Genomic DNA, 22614 nt, shown 5'->3' on the forward strand with positions numbered 1-22614 from the left:
AGAAAATTTCACCAGGCTGACTGCAAGGAAAATCCTGCAGGCTCTGGGATTCATGGCATCTTGCATCCTACTAATCCCATGTGCAAAGCTGCATATGAGGAAACTTCAATGGTACCTGAAAAACCTATGGTCTCAACACAGCCATAGTTTGGAAACAATAATACCACTAATTCCATGTCTTCAAAAGGAATTTCTGTGGTGGGTTCAAGCATGCCAAACAAACACAGGTCTCCCATTCAGCAAGCCTCAAGCAAATCAAGTCATCACAACAGACGCCTCGGACTATGCCTGGGGGGCGCACATGACAGATCGGTGCATTCAGGGCAAATGGTCCCAAAAAGAAAAGCACCTTCACATCAATCAAAAGGAAATGCTAGCAGTAATAAATGCTATTATAGCTTTCAAAGACCTTCTGCATCCAGGTCAACTATTGATAAGGACGGACAACACCACAGTAATGTACAGGAAGCAGCAAAAGCTATAGCCTACCCTGTTTCGATCCTAATAAACAGATCCATAAAAGAAAGTGATTTTCCAGCAATCTGGAAGATATCACACATCATACCCTTACATAAAGGAGGCAAATCCACCTCTCTAACTACCACCCAATAGCACTATTATCTCCACTAGCTAAAATCATGGAAAAATGTATACACAAACAACTACTTAACCATCTCCTTCAAAATAACCTACTAGCAAACACTCAACATGGATTTAGACCCTCACATAGTACGACCACTGCACTACTTTCCTTTACTAACACAATAAACTGTAACCGTAATAATAACAAACTAACTGCTTCTCTTTTCCTAGACCTGTCAAAAGCCTTCGACATGGTCAACCATAAACTTCTCCTACATATACTAAACTCACTTGCCTTGGATTTTTCCTCCTTAACCTGGTTCTCATCCTACCTTGAAAACCGACAACAAGCAGTACTCTGGAAAAATTCTCTATCTGCTCTACTACCTATCTCCTTAGGAGTACCTCAAGGATCAATATTAGGTCCACTCTTATTCTCTATCTTTATTAATGATCTTCAATCATCTATCCATAACACTACCTGCATACAATATGCAGATGATTCTACCATCATCTGTACAGCTCCCACCAATCTGAACTCCAGTCACTCACACAATCTACCTTTTCAACCGTTGAACAATGGTTCTCAAAAGATGTCTCCTTCTCAACTCCAAGAAAACAAAGCTATTACTATTCTCACCTACCCACAAATCTCCTCAACTAAATTTTACTATTACTGCAGCTGACAATTCTCTTATCTCCCCAGACTCTACTACCAAACTGCTTGGTGTTACTATTGATAATAATCTTAACTATGATTGTCATATCAATAACACTATAAAAGCAGTAAATAAAAAGATAGGTTCACTGTACAGAATAAAACCCTTCCTTACTCCAGAAGCACGGACCACCTTAGCTCAATCACATCTTATCTCCACCCTACTGTATGCTTCCTCTATTTACACCAATCTCTCTAAAGGTAACCTGAAAAAACTAACTACATCCTACCATACTGAATTTTTCCAGAGTACTGCTTGTTGTCGGTTTTCAAGGTAGGATAATATAGCCCGTTTTGCCACAGCATCCCAGTACAGAACTCACCACTGTAATAACTTAAAACAATTACAATGGTTAGAACTACCTAACAAGCTTATCTATCAACAACTCTTAATTACACATAACATTCTTTATCAACCAACAAAAACACCAGCTCTCAGTAACCTCCTTACTCCCTACAAAAACTTGAAACAGTTGCGATCTGCCGAAAAGATACAAGTCACCACAACTAGAATTACAAATTCAGCAGGTAACTGTCTATTTTCAAACTCCATAGGGAAAATATGGAATAACCTCCCCCCACACATTACCTCACTGGACTCCTTTCAACTTTTCAAAAAACAACTTCTATTACATCTTAACAACTTCTGGCTCTGCTCTTGTACCAATCCAGACTAAATGACTTCTTCGCTCTTCAGCCATACCTCCCTACGTAAAAATCACTATCTTTCCCTGCTATTTCAAATGACTAAATTACTGTACTGTTCTAAAAAAAAAAAAGAAAAAAAAAAAAAGAAAATATGAATATATAGCTTAGGCTATTTGTTTTTTACCTGATTTTTTTTCGCTGTATTTTCTACTACACTAAAATGTATGCATTGTTGCTTAAATGTTTAACCTTGTTTTAATTGTGGAGCTTTTCTCCCCGGGCCTCCACTGAAAATGGAAATTATCCAGCTGGACTAGCCCGGTCAACAAATGTAAAATAAAAATAAAATAAAATAAAAAAAAATAAAATAAAATAAACAAACAGGGAGGAACCCATTCATACCCACTATGCAGGCTGGCCATGTCACTTTGGAACATGGCTCTGGACTTACAAATTGAACTTCAAGCATAGTACTTGCCAGGCAAGGAAAACATGCTGGCAGACAACCTAAGCAGAAATATGACAGATCCACACGAATGGAAGTTACATCCTCAAGTTTTTACAGAGATCATTCAAGCATGGGGAAGGCCAGACATAGATCTCTTTGCCTCCCACAAAAATCACCAATTGACAAAATTCTGCTCAAGGATTTTTCATCCAAAGGCCTGGAGAGTGGATGCTCTCTCTTTCAGTTGGACAACAATAACAGTTTATGCCTTCCCACCTCTTCCTCTGCTGCCCAAAGTTCTATTAAAAACCAGAGCAGACAGACCAAAGATGATTCTCATTGCTCCAGACTGGCCAAGACAACACTGGTACCCACTCCTGAAGAGCCTGACGCATTCCCCACCATGGACCCTGCCTCTAATGCCTCTTCTTCTGACTCAGCACAGCTTCAAAACTCTTCACAGTCAGCTGAAAACACTCAATCTGGCCGCATGGAAGATTCCTTAACATCACAACAGACCCTACTCTCCAAGGAGGTGCAGGATGTCATTTTGGAGGCCAGAAGGCCGTCTACTAGAAAAGCTTACTCCGCAAAATGGAAACGGTTTTGTGCCTGGAATGAGAAAAGGGCCAGGATCCTGGAAAACTGAATTTACCTCAAATATTACAGTATCTAGCTGAGCTGCTAAGCAGTGGACTTTCATTCTCCTCCATCAAAATCCATGCCTCAGCCATTTCTGCAGAATACAACACTGATCCACCTTTATTCTCTCACCCCCTCTTAAGACAGTTCCTCAGAGGGGCTAAGAATATAAAACCCCCAAGGAAACAACCAATACCTGCTTGAGATCTCAATTTCATTCTAGAAAAACTGACCTTGCCTCCTTTTGAGCCAGCTGTCTCAACAGATTTGCAATATTTGTCCTGGAAAACAGCTTTCCTTCTGGCTATTACCTCAGCTCGTAGGGTATCGGAACTACAAGCCCTCATGGCTGTGCAGCCTTTTATCATCTTCCATCAGGACAGAGTTTCCTTACGAACCAACCTGTCCTTTATGCCAAAAGTGGTATCCAGGGTTGCTTTGAATCAGGCTATACACTTACCTACCTTTTATCCTAATCCTCAAAACAAAGGGGAGAGATTACTACATTCCTTGGACATCCACAGACAACTGCGTTATTATTTGGACAGAACAAAGCCTTTCAGAAAATCAGAACAGCTCTTTGTGTCCTATGCTATAGGAGCTCAAGGGAAGCCAATTTCCAAACAGACAATCTCAAAATGGATAGCCCACTGCATACGCTTTTGTTATTCTTTTCATGGCAAAACTGTACCTACAGGCATCAGATCTCACTCCACAAGGGCCACGGCTACCTCTGCAGCTTTCCTCAGAGGAGTTCCTACCAAAGATATTTTAGAAGCAGCCACTTGGAGTTCTGTGCATACCTTCTCCAAACACTACCACCTTCCATTATACTCCATATCTAGAGCAGGCTTTGCCACTGCAGTCTTGCAGGGCATCCTGGCTCCTCCTAGTTCCACCTAGTGCCTACCACCCCTTTCTTAGCTTTGGGATTCTACCCATCTGTTATGACTGCAGCTGTATACACGATGAACATAGTATAGTTTTGTACCTATCATAAATGTAGATGTTCGAGTGCTAATACAGCTGCAGTCCAGGTTTACCTCCCTCCTTCCCCTCTTGGGACAGGCCTATTGGCTAACACCTCCTCATACAACCTGATTGGGGTATTCATTTATGGTGTATTTGCTTGCACTACTGTATTTTGATTATATGGCATTGCTTTATTACACAAATTTATGTATTGTCTTCCTTCTGGGGGCACCTGACATCTGGGGCAAGAAAAACTGAAGAAAATGGTGTCGGCTGGTTCTTTTATACCCCTGTCGCACTGACGTCAGGGAAGAAGCGACGACAACCAACGCCGGACCTAGACTTTGGAATTTGGCCGACCGAGGACCCGCCTGACGGCAGGAGAACCCATCTATTATGACTGCAGCTGTATTAGCACTCGAACATCTACATTTATGGTAGGTACAAAACTGTACATTCCACCTACCATTTTCTGGCATGCATCCAGCAGCCTGCTTTCATTTGTACTTTCCTAGACCAGGCTTATCTTGCGTAATGTGTGCTATTGCCGGTCTACTGTCGGTTTGCTTTGCTCTGCTATGACAGATCTCCTATCTTTGCAATCCAGTGCCTCCCCTCCTTTCTTTGCATTCCAATGCCTCCCCTATCCTGTTTTGCAGGTTTCTGCGAGCAGACTTGTCAGCTGCCGTCGATTGGCCGCCGTGAGGTGATTGGTGTTAATTGCTCATTAGTACTCCAATTACCCTACTTCGGCATTTCCTTCTTTTCTTCCCCTGACCTTCCTGTTTGTGCTATTGTTCGCGGCGCGTGCATCCACTTACAGGGTTTCGGGCACGTTTTCATTACCGTACACATGCGCTTTCAGGCACCATGTGTGCTCTCCGCTAAACGATTCTATACTTTCCTCGCCACCCCTGTCCTGCAGCTTTGCTTAGCAATGGCCAGGCCAGATTTGCATTGCTCCAATGTGCTTACTGCTACAGTGGCACACACCTCTGCTGATTTCATGTATCTCCTCTGAGCCACTCCTCGGTGTTATAGCGCTGCACTATATGGTACAACCTTCATCAGGTGGGACGTTTGCGATTCAGTATTACCTGCCTCATTTGCATGGCATTGGCTACTAATTCATAGTTACCACGCCGAACACTGTCGCAGGCCCTTAGCAACCCTTGCACCTTGGTTGTGGTGTTCCATGCCTACCATTACGTATTATGGTGTAAACCTGATTTGTATTACATTGAGATTTTATGACATTTTTATATAATTTCATTATGTTCCTGTTTGCGCACACATGCCCTGTGGTTGTACTGTGCGTTACTGTGGACATGACATTAAATGTTGTTTTTTAGGTGTTCTGCGTCTTTTCTTATGCCATTGGCTGTGTATTTAGCCATTGGCATATCTTAACTGTGTAATACATGAGTCTGGTCTGCTTCCATAGCTCCGATGTTCTGTTTGGGAAAATGTAAACCATGTTTTTTGGTTTACATTTCGGTGGGCTTACGCTACGCCTGTACCACTTCATGAATCACTATCTGCCTTCATTTGCATGGTGCGACACTGCGCATGGGGTGATTAGCATACCTATGCTGTGGGCTGCGCAGTTCTGGCGTACGCCGGTAGTGCACGTGGAATTGGATCATACCTGAATCGCTCGACGACCATATTTGGCGTTATTCCGCCTACGCTATGCCTTCATGAATACCGGGGAAAGTGTGTTGTTTAATGTGTGAGGTGGTCATATCTGTTAGTTTTTCATATGCTGATGATTTAATTGTGATAAACTGTAAGGTATGTATGAGGAATGCAGTTCTAGCAGGAAGGATTGAAGAAGATAGAACTTGATTAAAAAAGTAAAGGATAGGAGAAACTGTCCCAATAACAGGAATTTATTTTTCAGAAAAGAAATAAAGGTAATAAGAATTAGGTTTGACAAGCATTATTGACAAACTTTTAAATCTGAATCCTTAAAGCTGTACAAGCAGGTAGCCAATGGTTTAATGCCAGAACCAATGTAGTTAAAAATTGCAGATTCCAAAATAACTTGGCAAAACAGTCAGCCCAGAAGAATTCCAGTACTATGGGAGCAATAAATAGTAAAGATTTTATTTGATAGAAATTAAGCACTTTCATCCTCAAAATTTGGGACTTCTTCAGAATGAATTTAAATTAAACCAGCGTCACTTATATAAGTTTAAGGATGAAAACAGTAATTCAGTTATAAAATTGTACAGCCTTAAGAATCCTTAAAGGCTCAAGATATTAAAATTAACATTATTTAAATTGTATAGATCACCTTCCAAAGATTATACAAGGATATATGAAAATAAAAGTATAATTGTATATGAGTAGGTGGTAAAAGTTGTTACTAGCCAGACCATTGTTTCAAACATTCTAAAAAAATATGTATGTGTATATTGTATAGCATTTTAAAGTATCTTAAAACATTTTAAATACAAAATTTTCAACACAAGTACTAGTGCAATATTCGGGATATACAAAGACAGCTGCCACAATAATGTAAAAATCATGCTTGAGTAAAATAATAATGAATAACAGTAATTTAGGTGTCAGTAGTACTATACTCTCTCTAGTTTTAATGCACTTGAAAAGAGTTGCAGATTCCACAACTGAAAGCAGAAAAGTTACTGGGGCTTAGTGTTGGGCATTCACCTGTTTGGCATCTGTTTGTCAGGCCTTCAGACCAAGAATTCTGGCCCTTGATTGTCTAATTTTCAGATGACTGCAAGTTGGAAGTTGTCATACAATCTTCCGCTGGCTCGCAATTACTCCAGTAAGTCGTTTTATGCAAGGGCAATGCTGTCAAATTAAATATGAAAAAAAATGTATAGCTGATTTTGGGAAAACAAAATAAAACACTTCTCATGCTGTATAGGTGAGACAGCCCTCTGATCAGATACTGTCTTAAGAGATCTAGGCACTCTTTGGTAATTCTTGATTTTTTGACCACGTCAATGCAGTCATTAGGAAAGGCTTCTTTGTGGCTTATCTAATTTCCAAAGGCATCTCTTCTACATTCAGAGATGTCTTCATTCCCCTGTAGTCATATGTAATAATGAATATGGAATATAATGCCCCTTTTGACTCATGTTTGTCTAAACATATACCTGAACTTGAGAGATCAGTGAGGTTCCTAACTAAAAAGATCTATTCTCAGTTTCTTATAGACTCCTCAATGGGGATCTGTGTCTAGCCTTTCAAGCCATGAAAGATTAAACCCTCTTTTACCTTCTGTTCCATCAAAGGGCAAATGGCTTCTCAAATATCAGGATAAAATAATTAAATATACTGACTCTTCTAATCACACTCTTCCTCTTTCCTTCCCAAACTCTCACAATACCCCTCTAGATTACACACACAAATCTACCCATCCACAACTCACACTTTCTCTCCCATGTCTACCTCCTACATAAAAAAACTTTTGAAATTAAAACCTTGGTCCATTCCAGCCAATGAAATTCCTCCTGTGCTTCTAAAACTTACTGCAGACTCAGTGGCACATCCCATTAGCATCCTAAGTAACAAATCTATTCAATAATCTCACATCCCTTACCTTTGAAAAAAAGCTATCATCCTACCACTTCACAAAGTTAGCTTCTCTAATGACCTCTCTAACTTCCGTCCTATCGCTATACTTTCCCCAGCTCTAAAATTCTTGAAAAATGTGTACAAAAACAGCTACAAGACTTCCTGCTTCAATACAACATTCTTTCCCTCTATACAGCATAGGTTCCACCCAGGTCATAGTAATAATTCTGCATTAATTTCCTTCCCAGACACAGTAAATAAGATCAGTGACTCAGGAAATTTGGTCTCTGCCCTTTATTTGGACTTGTCAAAAGCCTTCAACACTATCTCTCACCCTTACTCCTCCCCCAGCTCTCTAAAATAGGTCTATCTCCCCAGTCCATTACCTGGTTCAAAAGCTATCTTTCCAACAGGGAGCATGCCATTAGACGGCGGAACTCGATTTCAGCCGATATTCATAACCCCACAGGTGTGTCACAAGGCTCTGTTTTAGGCCCTCTTCTATTCAATATTTTCATTAACAATCTCCACCAAGTTGTTAACCAGGGCTCACTTATTCAGTGCGCAGATGACTCTACTATTGTTTCTTCAGCCCCAAACACAAATATTCTCAGGCATTCCACTCAAGCCTTTTTCACTGTGGAAACATGGCTTTACGGAAATCACCTCTCCTTAACTCCCCAAAAGACTTAACTCATGAGATCTCCGAGAAGAAATTTGCCAATCAATAAAGACACCTTTGATATTTTCTCTCTCAGCTCAACTAAGATCAAGTTAGTTACACATACCAAACTGCTTGGCATAATAATCGATGAAAACCTCAAATTTGACCTTCACATTCAAAACAATATCAGCAAAACTCATAAAATACTCTGGCTTCTCTACAGGCATAACAAGTTCCTTTCTTTCTCCTCCAAACATACCCTAGCTCTTTCCTATCTCTTGCCATCTCTCACTTATGGTGCTGCTATCCTAACCAACCTACCTTCATCTCTGCTATCAAAACTAGTCATGCTCTATCAAAATTGCTAAATTCACAACTAACAGTCACCACTCTACACACCACTGTATAGCCCTAAAAGAACTACAATGGCTAGAACTCCCTCACTATCTACTTCTCCTATAGCTGACTGCCACACATAATTTACAAGCCCCAAGACTGCCCTGCTCTCAGCTCCCTCCTCACCTTATACAACCCAGTTAGAACTCTATGATCTGAACACCAAAACTATTTGCAGACAAATTCTTGTATTCCTGGAATGTTGCCAAAACCTGGAATAACCTACCTCCCTCTGTCCATCTACAGCAGGTCCCCCACCAACTTTAAAAAAGTGCTTTACATAACCACCTTCTCTCCAAGTGATTATGTAACTGTGGTGTCACACAAACTGCCATCACCTAATCTCTTCCCACAGAACCCTGGACCTTAACCCCCCCCCCCATCTCCTCTTCCCTCCCTCTCTTCTCTCTACCTCACTGTCTGCCAAACCCTCCTCCCCATTCCTCACTGCCCCTCTCATCTCTCCCCTCTCTTGTCATTGGCCTCATTGGTTTCTTATTCCCTCTCTATCTCCCTTCCTTTCTCTCATGCTTCTCTTCCCTCCATTCTATATTCTACACATTCCACCAAGTCAACTCAGTGTCATATTCCTTGTCTCTAAATGCTTGCTCTGTGTATGAGTAGCTCCTTCCTGGAAACTTTATTAACTCCATCCTTAATCCCTCCCTTTTCTGACTCAGTATAATTCATGATTTTAATTCCCATTCAATTCCCATGTAATTCATGTATTTTATGTATTATTCTCTGTAGACTCTTTCTAGTAGTAATACGTTATATTGTTTTCTGGTTTAAGCAGTAACCCAATTTTGTATTCATTTATTGTGATTTTCTTAGAATCTATTGTAATTTGTACGTATTTCTGTGTTGGAACTTTTCTCCTCGGGCCTCCACTGAAAATGGGCTATGCTGGCCCAGTGGACTTTCCCGGTAAAGAAATGCCAATAAATAAATAAAATAAAATCTTTATCAGCAAGTTAATAAAACACACTCACATGATTGAGTCACAACCACCCCAAATTTCTAGAACAAACTGTCCCTATATGTCAAGTAGATTTCCACTCTTACACCTTCAAGATAAAACTATGTAAATAGAGATGCAGTCTCATATTCTTCCTCCCAAAGTCTGAATTCTACTGCCCTCCTTGAAGCTGGAGGGATCTTTTGAATATGGGTTATTGATTAGACTTTTAATGGACTGCACATTGTTTGCTTAGTATTTAACCTAAAGAAAACTGTGAACTAGAAACATAATTTGGCATATGGCAGCCTCGTATGCAAAGTCATGGAAAGACTCAATCTTGGAACTAACCAGTCGTGACATAGTGAACCTCCAAACATTGGACGTGTCTCAGTTTGGATTCATCTAGAGTATGTCATGTTTACTCAACCTGCTGGATTTTTTGAAAAGGTCACCAAAACAATGGATAAAGAAAAAATGGTACACACTGCATACCTTGACCTAGACAAAGTTTTTGACACAATTCCCTGTGCAGGCATAGCAGAAAAGCTAAATAAACTGGGAATAAATTCTTGTCTCACATGCTGGATTGCCAAGTGGCTCATAGATACGATGCAGGAAATCAAAATTGGGGACGTTACCTCCACAAAGAGACCTCCACCAGTGGAGTCCTCCAGGGTTCCATATTGGGATCTGTCCTATTTATCATCTACTTTTCTGAAGTAAAAGTCACCAGAGGGCTGACTAAATTTGCAGATGACTGCAAGTTAGGAGCAGTCATTGAAACCCCAAATAATACAGCCATCCTACAAGAAGGTTTGTCCCAAGTAAGTGGTTCCAAAATCATGGACTGAAACTAATTGCCAAAAAATGCATTGTTGTGTCTGTTGGGAAGTTGTCTACCCAGTGGAACTACTGCTTTGACAATATTCCTGTAAGACTTCACCCAGTCGTTTTGGGATTTAGGAACTTAATGTGGACAGTGACCTAACTTTTGACCAACATGTATCCATTGTTGTCAGAAAGTCTTTTTGTATTGCGCGGCTTATAAACAAAGGGATTGTGTCTAGATTTATGGATGCCATTGTTCCCCTTTTCTTAACCCTTATTAGGCCAATCATTGAATATAATGCCCCTTTTGGTATGTATCTGTCCAGATGTATGCATTAACTGGGACGCCCACAGAGATTCTTTACTAAAAGGATACAACACATAAACAACATGCCCTACATGGACCTTTTCAAATTCTGTCACTATACTGGGTAACCTACCGACTGCTAAGAGGTGACCTATACTTGACATATAAGGCATCCTCTGACCCATTCCTGATGGATTTACTGCACATCAGCAAGTTAAATGGAATCATAAATACTCAGTCTAGGGATCTAAACCTATTCTGTAACATCAACAGAAAGGTTAGGAGGGACAGGTATATCTCACAGAGGATACTGCCGGTGTGGAACACACTCTGCATCTACGTAAAACAATTTTCATCCCTGTCCTTATTTATCTGCAACTTGGATCTGTGGGTGGGAAACAGAAAATTTACCCCAGAACTGTCCCCTGAACCACCGCTGGACAGAAACAGCTGCTGAATGTTTTATCCTATGCGTGGGTCTCCTCAAATTTGATATAGTATGACCACAGTTATTCTCATTAGGAGTCATTTATCATTTTTAACCATGAGATAGGTAAGGCCAATCTGTAACCAAATGGGATAAGTTATTTGTAGCACATAAAGGGAAATTGGCTAGCCTTAAAATGGCCCCAAAGGGCAGTTAACTTAGTACTTGCTTATGAACCTGTAAAGGAGTACGATGGCAGCCTGTTCTTTATTTAATGAACAAGATATAAGCTATACTTACTGCTCCCTTTCCCATTAAGGTCCTTGTAAGAATAACCGTTCTTGAGTTTGGTAACTTTTTCACTATTATTATATCTCCACTGTTTCTGCAAGACACTACTACCTCATAGCTCCTCTTTGGTAACTAACTTCCTTCCTCATTCCAATGCATAATGCTGTCTTGAAAGCTTTCATTGTACCCGTTTGAATTTTATGGATTTTTTTGAGGTACTCCCCTTCAAAGCTGTGCATCTTAAGTTGTTTCAGTCTCTGTGTATATGGCTTTTTAATGAACAACATGAACCACATGTACTTCTACCCCTTCAATTGCCTGTATTTTTATCACCCGGATCATTTTTCCCAGATCACCACAACCTGGAGATCTGAATCTCATCTAGCGCCATTCCTCTCTAAATACAGATGAAAAGGCATTCTTGAAGATCAACACACCAGTCTGGACTCCCTTCACCCCTACAGACTGTGAAATATGCAGCTGTTAAAATTTGACATTGTTCAGCAGTCTTTGAACACTTCTGTGAGGCATTGTTAGCTGGACATCATTTTCAGGGTGATGTTTTTATCCAAGACTGCTGTCCACAATGGCATATTCCTGTGATGGTGGCATTCTAGGAGGATTAGTTAAAGACTTTGAATGTTACAGAAGATGGACCTTCTCTTATCGGATACACAAAAACAACCAATGACCATTCTGGATACTCCAGCATATCCCTGTGCAGGGCATAACACTGTCTTCCCCTTACACTAAACTTAAGGTAACTGTTTTCTGTAAGTGTTTTGGAACAGTCAGTTGACCAGCTGTCCTTTAATTCAGCCAAATCAAATATAATGACGTGTTCGTCATGAATTGCATTTTGGCAATCCTGTTCTCTTGTCATCTAATTTTCAGCCCCTGCCTTCTACTGAATTGTCCTTTTTGGATCTTCACACACCTTGCCATTTTCTGTTCATCAAGATATTCTTGTCTTCTCCTTTCTTTACTTCATTAAACATTTGTTATATCTTACTTCTTGATGGATTTGCCATCTTTTCATTTGCTTGGATTTCTGCTCTCCTTACAGGCTTACATATTTCTCTGTTTTACTTGGTATACTTTTTTCCTTTGTTTTGCAATTTCCTAAACTTTACATATTTTTCTTCCCAATTCAGGGCATCCATATTTTGAAGGTGTGTACTACATTTTGCCTTTGTTTTAGATTTATGTATTGGATTCACATGTAGTCCTATTGCTTCAGTGGTGGCAGGTTTGATGTATCCTCCCCATTGTTCTTTTGCAACTACTTTGTGACCTTTACCTGAAATCTACTGCTGTCGTCTTTGGGTCCTTTGTTGACCATTAATTGGCAAGTGACTCTCCATTTCCAGGTCTAAGATCTTCTTCCTTCTGAGAAAGCAATGTCCAGATCTGATGTTTCTCAAATAGTCATAAGTACTGACTGTCTGAAATTCACAACTTGTAGGGCATTGAGAATGATTGATTTTGATCTTAAGTGTAGCTGTAATTAAAGTAATAACATTTTCTGCAGGGTGTAAAGTCTAGCCAAAACAGTACTGGCACTAGAGGACCAGATAAAGGCTTCTGGAGAGTTAAGTCTTCACAAAGACGAGCATAAAAAATTGTGATTAAAAGACCAGCGTAATTTTATTTACAGCAGCTTTACCATGTAGTTTAATTTTTGTACTTTAATTGTTAATGGAAAACATTGTTGTAGTAGTTTTTAGTAGGAAAAGTTTTTTTTATCATTTGTTTTATAATTCCAGGTCTGAATGAGAAAGGTGAACCAGTATCTTGGCAAGCTAGTGGTTGGCCAGCTAGGATTATTCAGCATGAAGTAGACCATTTGAATGGAGTGCTGTACATTGATAAAATGGACAGCAGAACTTTTGTAAACAGCTGCTGGATGGAAAGTAACGAATGACTATGCTGTATTGAAATCAAACTTTGGGTGTGTAAGGATACATCTCCAGAAAGAGTCTGGTATTATTTGTGGATTAAATGAGTTTTCCTCTACACCAATAACCTAACTGGAGCGGCTGCATTTTTTTTGGGGCGCACGTAGCCTTAGACCCTTGACTGGATGTTCTTGCTATTTCTTAAAACCATTTTGGTAGGTTATTTTATCCGCTGACTAATTTTTATGAATGTTAATTGGAATCTAGATGTAAAAGAATAACAGCAATTAAAATTTCAAGAAAATATGATTTCTAAGTGGTGGTTTTAATTTTGGATGTCACTTTTAGATGTGTTTGTATTGTTGGTGTTATTTGTCTTCCTCTGAGCAAACCTGGCTGATGGCTCATTTGTCACTTTTGTGGGTGTTGATGATTTTGGGAAGATTATATTACTGAGCTTTCCAGTTAGAGGCTCGCAGGTGGAACCAAAAACCATAATGGTAATATTTCATGAAAAGCCCCATTATTGCTCTTTCTTTTTAAGAATATGTAGGAAAATCGTAGCACTCAAAAGTTTATGGCAGTGGACTTCACTCATTCTCTTTCAGTCTATAAAATGATACACTGACTGACCTGTTTTTTCCAGGAGATGCTTATTTAAACAGACAGCTCTCTGATGACTGTTTTTTTTTTTTGGAAAAAGCTTCATTTTGATGAAGATGAAATGGGTATGTTGTTTTTGTGTCTATTAATGCTAGTATTTTTATCTACAGCTACCTTAAAGTACTTTAACAGTTTTATGTATGTATTTAACATTAGCTAAGAAGAATAGCTTGATTTTAGAGTTCATTAGAGCTCATCAAACAGATGGTAACTGTTTCTTGTAAACATTTAGCCTTGAAAGAAAGTTATGATATTAAGTCTGCTGAAAAGGAACAAATTAAACTGTCAAAAAAGCAAAGCAGTAGAGCATAAGAAATGTCTTATCGTATACATACCCTAGTATCTGGGTACTCCATACAGCCTTGGAAATGTGTTTATGTGTAATCACAAATTAAAAAAGTTTTGAACTTTGTATGAAGTAATCTTTTTTTCTAAATTTAAGCTATAAAATAAGTTGCATCATTGTACATTTGAATTTCTCTATATGTTGAGAGATTCCAGTATCGGTACTTTATAATAAAATGTGTTTGCATCCAGAATCTTTGACCATCTGTGTTTGGAATTAAAGAGCTGCATTATATTGTTTGCTAACAAATTTACCTTTACAAAGTAGAAAAACAGTTTTAAAATTCCATTGTTGTCTGTGCACTTTTTGCTGTATATGAGTAATTATTTTAGTGAAATCTTTCAGTCCTTCCAGCATGCTTTGGAAAATGTTGTTAATCTTATTTCTGAAAAAAATATTCCATTATATGTTCCTGTTATGATGTATCTCTTTTTTAACCTGTAAGCAAAATCTGGAGCCTGTTTAAAATGCCAGAGTAGTTTAAGGTAATCTTGGCAGTTTTGACAAAAGTAGCATCTGGTATAAGGAGTTTCTTCCTTGTTAACAGAAGGATTGGGACTGACACTAACTGGCATTATACTTGGTGGCATCTGAAACTTTCCTACTTATTAAATACCACCCTTTTTACCCATAACTCTTTGCATGAGTACAGAACTCTCCAGATTTTTCATGCTGCAATGCACTTGCACAAGAGAAGTGGCCTCAGGCTCTATATTTCTTGTGTGGTAAAAATGTTTTTGTCTTTATGACATTTTGTTTTCTTTAATTGTTCTACTTGCTGTGTGTCTTGGTGACTTTTTTCCTAGTGTTTTTTTTCTCTCGTCTCATCCCCTTCTGAGGGTTCTTAGGCATTTTTTACCATCATTATCGATTCTAATGCTAATAGACATTTCAGCTACCCTTGTTTAAAAAAACATTACTTGTATTTCTTGTGTAGGTTAGAAGCTGTTAGTGCTTAGTCATTGCTGCTTCCATTGTTTGTGATTTTCGTTTGGACCATTATTTTAAAAAGTGCATGTGTGGAAACAAAATTCTACAAGATAAATATGAGGTGCATCTGTTTTGTCTTGGTGAGGAAAGTAATGTCCATTAAATTTGACATATGTCAGGTTTTGACCACAGCATTCTTTGTAACCATAGGAAAAAAAGCTAAAACTTTTTCTTATTGAGTAATGTCTCTCAGCCGAGGCTGGTTCTCACCCTGGGGGCAAAGGGATGCTTGGAGCTGAGGCCATCAACTTTGACTTAAGGAGCCTACAAGGATAATCACTTCTGATTCTCGTAAGTTTCACAAAAGAAAGTTGAGGCAAAGAAATGCATATCTTCCTCATCCAAGTCATCTAGTAAATAAAGCAAGAGAACTGATGACCTTTATAGTCAGTGTTGCAGTACTGATTATTGGGTCTTTCTGCCCTGCAGAAGCCTGCAACTGGCCCAATTTCCAGAGTTTTTACATCATCCCTAGCCGATGAACATCTGAACACTGATGCTCCAATGTAAGGGTATAAGAAAGGTGTCTGGCTCCAATTTCTTTCTAATCATGCAGTCCGATGCACTTTGTGCCCAGTACATTTGCATTCTATGTGTCAATCTGTTTTTCCAGATCGATTGGTCAATCTGTTTTTCCAGAGAACTTTCTTCTAAGTACCCCTTTGTCAAAATTTCTCTACTAGTTTAATGTTCAAAAAAGTCAACAATTGCTTGAAGTGTGGGAAGCAAATCCTGTGTAAAGATTTTTACTAGTTTTGTCTGTTTTGCCTGGGGCATCAGCACGATGTCTCTAACTATCCTGACTGTGCAACATTCCATGCAAAAACTTGAAACATATGGCCAAGTGCTGTCCACCCATATGTAGTCCTCTTCAGCTTCCTTGGTGGCATTGTAGTCCACTGCTACAGCAGGGCCTCCACAGATTCCAGCTTTGTTTAGTCTCATTCTAAAAAAAAAAAAAAAACAGAAGGATAAAAAGGCAAAGGACCCTGATGTTTCTGAAAAAGCTCACAACTATAGGTCTTAAGTCAACTGACAACCCAGGTGAGGTGCTTTTGCAGCACCCTGGTCTAGTAACTTATAGGCCCAAACCCTCTAGCGCAACCCCTCAGGAGGTCACCGTGGTTTCTGGGCCTACCTACAAATGCTACCATGGTTCACACGTCTGTTGAGTTTGAGGTTGCTGTGCAGGCCTTAGCTTCTGACATCTTTGCCTGTCTTCCCTGACTAAGGAAACTACAACTAAAGTCATGGTTGTATGACCACGTCCCGTGGTAATCCATTTAAATTCGGCAACCAAGCCAAAGCAAGCCACTTTTTTCTTCACCGCCATCTCTGATCATATCTTCTCAGACTGAAGTCCAGTACCTCTTTAAAATAGCACAGGAGTTTATGGCCTTTATGAAATCCAGAGAGCCCTTTTATTCTTCCACCTCTGAGGCCTCTCCCTCTAAAAGGAGCAGGGAAGTAGCTGTCAGGAAGAGGAAGATTCCTGTATCTCTGAGGATGAGGAATTTTCTTATTCTGGCCATGTACCACCTCATAGTTGTCCAGACTTGGACTCAGATGACACTCTCTGTTACACCCTCCCCTCTGCAATTCTCACAGGCTCAGATCCTCTACAGGGAACTGTTGTGCTTACTTTCATCCAGACCACTATTTATTCCTCCTGTACACGTTGTATGGAAGATGTCTTTTGACGACATTGCTTCACACCCTGATTTTCTAACTCCCTGCTCCTAGGAAGCCAGACAGGTTTTACAGAGAGCATGAATCTTACGTACCTCTACAGAAACCCTAGAGCTGACCCTTCTAAAGTCTCCACCAAATTCCCAAAAGGTTACCCAAGGGACCAACAAGGCATCCCCTGCCTAATGACAGGAAAACAGATTATTAGACAGATTTAGGAAGAAAGCTTATCCCTCTGACACCCTGGCAGTGACAGCTTTGAACTGTCAAATCATATGCTAAAGTACCTTGAATCTGTTCAAGATAAAATGCTAGCTAAGGTATACTCTGTTGCAGATAGAACCTTATCTAAGGAAATCCAGGAGATAGCCAGAGAATCTTTACAAGTCTCCAGACACTTTCTGAAGTGTGGTATGACACCTTGGATGCTTCTTGCAGATTATCTCCACTAACATGTATGACTCAGGACCCAGCCACTGAAAAATCAGGTGAAGACAACTATGGGTTCCTCCATTGGACAAGGAATTTCTTTTTGGTCCTACAGCTGAACAGGTTTTCTGAAGAAACGATTGGTAAATCATGAAAGTGCTTACTCTTATCTTTTGTTACTGAACAAAATCAGTGTCCTTAAGCCTTGTTGACTGAGTATTTGTTTGCATTTAGATTAAGGTTTTGAGTAACTGGTTGAAAAAGGAAAGCAAATTAAAACTGTGAAAGAATTTTACCAGTCTTCGATCCCCAAGACACAGTAGGACTTACTCCTCTAAACCTTAGCCTTTTCCATCTAGACAAGGCAAGGGGAGGCCACCCCATAGCAAAAGACAAAGACAATCTAGAAGATGGCAACTGGAAGTCACACAGACCAGGGGGTTTCCAAGAGTCCACCCAGCACAGAAAGCTGTGACTATGTTCTACCCCCACCCCATCCCTTCCCTTACTCCCCTTTAAACCTGTGGCATGAAGACTGTCCTTCGTAATCCAGTGGAAAACCATCACCCAGGACCACTGGGTCCTCAGAATCATAGAAAGAAAGAGGATACTACATCCATTTCAGAGAAGCCCAGCCCTTCTTTAGGCATTCCAAAACCACCAAAAGAACAAGACAGCCTTTTACCACCTATCCTTGGGGAACTACAAACCATTTCAAAATGGATACCTAACTGTATTAAGTTCTGTTACTCACATCATGGAAAGGATTTACCTAGGCATATTAAAGCCCACTCCACCACGCATGGGACAACTACCATTACATTCCTCAAAGGAGTCCCCCACCCAGGCCATCCTAGAGGCAACCACATGGATCTTACCACTCGGTTTTACAAAACACTGTAACCTAGGCAATGTCTCTAGTTCTAGAGCAGTCTTTGTGCTGCCATCCTGCAAAATCTTCTTTTCTGAGGTCATGCAGATGAGGCCTCCTAAGAATTAGTACATCAAAAACCATTGACTACAAAGAGTATAGTACAGTTGTGTCCCACTTAACATAAGCGTAGCTGTTGCAGTAGATCAATGTTACAGTACACACTCTTGCCCTCCAACCCCTCTGTCTGCTGACCACTTTTCACTCTTTGCACCCAGCAAGGAATTCTGTGCAGATAGTTGTCTTAGCTCTGTCATCCCCTCTTTACTTCCTATGTTTTTCCTCTTCCTTGCTTAAATTCAGAGAATGGCAGAGGCTGTGCTGTTCTTGGTCGTCAGACTGCTTATTCACTGCTTAGAAAAACATAAAGATGGTGCTGAAAGGGTGCTGTTCTTATACCCTGCCATCCAGACTTCGACCTTCGGACATCTATCGGCTAGGGATGCTGTAAAGACTCTGGAAATAGGGCCAGTTTGTGGATTTTTTCATGACGGGAAGACCCAAGAATCAATACTGCAACACTTATCTACTCATTATGGTAAGTGGGACACAACTATATTGTGTGTTTCCCTCTGTTACTTTAAAAGTTGTGACTACTAAACTGCCTTTTATGTTGGTAGACTGTACAGTAGTATCATTGCCTGTTAACGATATTTTTCAGAGTATGACATCTAGACAAATTTCTTCAAGGTCCTATTCACTACCTCTGTCATAGCCTATGACAATGTTGTGGACATTTTTATTTATGCTGATCAACAAAATGTCTGTAGCCTTATCCCATATGTTTTTGGGCAAGTAGAGGCTCTCTTTCAGCCTTTTTCCTTCCTTTGGTAGGTTTTCAGGGTTTTCCTCATTGATGCCTATGATATTGACACCTGGTACTCAAGGGATTGGCTGTAGTGTCTGCAGCCCTTGACATTGACATCTCATTTGTTGAGCCAGCCATTAGACTCAGCGCCTTAGGAGTCTAACATCAGCTGGCATAAACATGACACTAGAAGATGACCTTATTCTGCTAAGTTTGATGCCACTGTCGGTATCTATTTAGTCAGCCTTTCAGTTTGCACCAGGGCGCAAGACATTGAACATAACATTTGCACTGACATTATAAATAACTTGGCATTTGCCACCTTAATCATCTACCCCTATGCAGACATTGGTTCTCTTCCAGATGGCAGATATTTATTTGACCAAGCCTGTTTTTGGTGCATCTTTCCTGTGGCAGCACAAAGGATGAGAGTCTAGGGCAGTGTCTTTTCATGATTTCTGACCTAGACTACAATTTTTCACTGTCACTTGGATGCATCACAGCCAAGGACATGCTGAAAACCCATGCAAAAAGTGTTATTTGGACTTGCAAGTTGTTACCCATGTCTGATATTCAAATTGAGGAGGGCATAGATGACCCACAATTTGGGGAAAAACTGGCAATGATGATGTAATGGGGTGGCTCACTGATGTATTGTTCTCCCTGCAAACATTACAAGTGGCCTGTTGTACCTCCTCACTAATTTATGTGGTTCTGTCACTGCTTAAAATGCTCATATTGGCCACCAGTTTAGCACAAGACAACACTTATACTGCATCACTCAACATGAGGGAAACACACAGGATCTCATACCCCCCCCCCAATGATTGTAAATGCTGTTTAGAGACCCCAAAGCCTGATTTAAGTTGTTGCAGTGGCAGCACTTAAAAGGATGCAACCCTTTAAACCCCTGCAGTTCATCCCTTTATAAGATTCCAGGGCTATGTATAGATATAGATTTGGGTATTGTGTTTATGTACCCTTCACATTCTGTTTGAGGTCTGTAAACTTTATTGGCCATGTAATTAAATTTCAGCAAGAGCTGGTTGATGCATCTCACTGGACCAAAATGTTTTTAAAGATCACTGAAAATGGCAAGGAGTTACTTACCCATTAGTGATGCATGCTGATTACGTAAGGGAAAGACAGTTTGTCATTCCTTATCATGGAGAACAATGTCTGCACCAGAATTGTAACCTAGGGGTGTCCCCTCAGGTTCCTAAAACCCCAGTGGCCACTCTACCTAAGATCCCCCACCAGTCATCTGACCTTTGCCCTTTGCCAAGCAAACTCTGGCCCTTTTTGAGCCCCTAGGATCCCCCCCAATCTTGAAAGGTTGGGTTAAAGCTGTCTTTTTCCATTTTTTACAAACCATTCAACCCTTACTCCAAGTAAGTCAACTGTGTCTGGTATTGGGCCATCCAAGAGGAATAGGGAATCCTCACCAGAGAGAGAGAGTGAGAGAGCGATACATAACTGATTGATTCAAATGATGATGGAGAGGATAAAGACTTCCAAGATAGCTGCACATTGACTAACGGCTTAATTTCAGTTCTCCCAGTGTGAAAAACAAACTCAGAAGAGAGAGCCAGAGAATTTACAATTTTGGGTACATTTCAGTAACTGGTAAGTGCACTACGTGGATGCCAGCACAAAATAAATTCAGAGAACCTGAAATAAAATATATCACAAAAAGGTGAGGAAATAACACTGACTGTGAAGAATTCAACAGCTGTTCAGCAAAAGGCAGTGCAAGCTCCAACTTTGGTGCAAGGCATGACTTCCAATAATCTAGAGGAAACATAAGTCAAATGTGCTCAGAGCTGATTAAAATAAACAAAGTCACTGATGAACTACATCAACTCAAATAAAAGGCTGGAAAAAATGTAAGAATCTTTAAACAGATATTCAGATGAGGTGATAAAACTGCAAAAATCAGAGGTTGAAATGAAGAAGAGGCTGGCTGAATAGGAGACTGCTCAAGAAGAGATGTTGCAAAAAATAGAAGAATTAGAGGACAGAGCATGCAGGGAAAACCTGAGATTTTCTGCTGTACCACAGAAGCTGGAAGGAACAGACTGCATTCATTTTATGAAAGCACAGATAAGAAACTGGACCGGTATTCTACAGCAGGAGTTGTAAATTAAAAGGGCACATTGTGTGTATACTTAAAATTTGGCCATGAGAAAGCAACCTAGATCTTTGACAGTAAAGATGCAATCCTATTAGCAGAAGAAGTTGACTCTGATAAAATTATGGCAGAAGGACAAAGTACTGAAAGTGGGAGACAGAATATTTGTGGAAAATAGTTACTCACTGTACATCAGTGTGAAGAGGATTAAATTTATTCCAGTAATCGGAGAACGTCAAAAAGCAGGCATGAGATTCAAACTGCTGTACCCAGCTATCTTCAGAATGTTCTTTCCTGGAGAAACAAAATCATTTTTATGCAGAACATGCTAAGGAGGAAATACTAAAGTTTGTCCAACAAAAAGTGAGCTGTGAAACAAAAGGAGACTCGGTTTCATGTTATTCTGGTAATAAAGACCACAGAGAGATTGTGCCAATGAAACCTTTTCTAATGTTTTAACAGAAAATGCTTGCTAAACAGAAAAAAGCACAAGAGTTGACTAGAAGAACAGAGAGTACTTTGGAAAGGAAGCAGAGACTGAAGTTGGGAAATGAAGATAAACAGAAATAAAACCAGCAACTTGAAAACTGACAAATGTGGCTTTATAAAGCGTTAATTATATTTGTGAAACATGACAGAACAAGAAAACCTAGAAATATTGGACTTTTTGACTTTGTTAAATGTATAGGTGCCTCTAAACATATGCCCTACTTCATGTCATTAATGTTTGGAGGAACATTTAGTAGAGTTGAAGAGGAAGGAAAAAGTTAACTGTAAGTAAAATAACATTTTGTTCTTAACACTAATATCTTTATAGTGCATGAGATAATCTTCACGTTGTAAAGTTTTCTGTTATTTTCAAGTGTAATGGGGATACTAAAGTAAAAAGATGCCGTGCTTTTTTCTCTTCTTTTCTCTTTCTCTTTGTTCAGTTTAAGAAATGTAGGAGACTACAATTAAAACAAAAGAAGAAGAAAAGTCTGGTCAAGAGAGTATGCTGCAAAAAAAATTAATATGCGTTTTTCTCATTCTTTCATAGGGGAATGACTGGATTAAGGCTCATGGCTTGATCTAGTAACAAGTTTTAACAGAAAGCACATAAATAAAAAAGAGCATTGAATATAATAAAGCTTTCCTCTAGCAAATAAATGCTTGTAGAAGCAAATCTGTATATGGTTCTCAGGTCTTTGTGGAGACAATCTGATAAATAGCAATAAAACAGAGGACTACTTTCTTTCAGTGGTTATGAGATATTTTTTTCTGAGCACATTTAAGTGTTTTCCCATTCTGGGA

At 39.7% G+C, this 22614-nt stretch overlaps 1 protein-coding gene across 6 annotated transcripts in view; it reads left to right on the forward strand.

Moving 5' to 3' along the window:
• PDF (peptide deformylase, mitochondrial) overlaps window positions 1-22614 on the forward strand; it is a 174591-nt gene that overhangs the window by 62373 nt on the left and 89604 nt on the right. For 4 of the 6 annotated variants that reach the window (XM_044081275.1, XM_044081277.1, XM_044081274.1 and 1 more), the window contains exon 3: window positions 13203-14409. The exons of 1 other annotated variant lie outside the window; for it this stretch is intronic. In XM_044081275.1, coding sequence (XP_043937210.1) covers window positions 13203-13360 — 158 coding nt within the window. In that variant the 3' untranslated portion in view covers window positions 13361-14409. Of the gene's footprint in view, window positions 1-13202; window positions 14410-22614 lie in introns of those variants that run through there. One more of the 6 variants, XR_006365932.1, reaches the window with a different exon arrangement.

The sequence above is a fragment of the Protopterus annectens genome, chromosome 8.part0 (genome assembly GCF_019279795.1).
Source record: "Protopterus annectens isolate FY-2018-M chromosome 8.part0, PAN1.0, whole genome shotgun sequence".
Classification (NCBI taxonomy): domain Eukaryota; kingdom Metazoa; phylum Chordata; order Ceratodontiformes; family Protopteridae; genus Protopterus; species Protopterus annectens.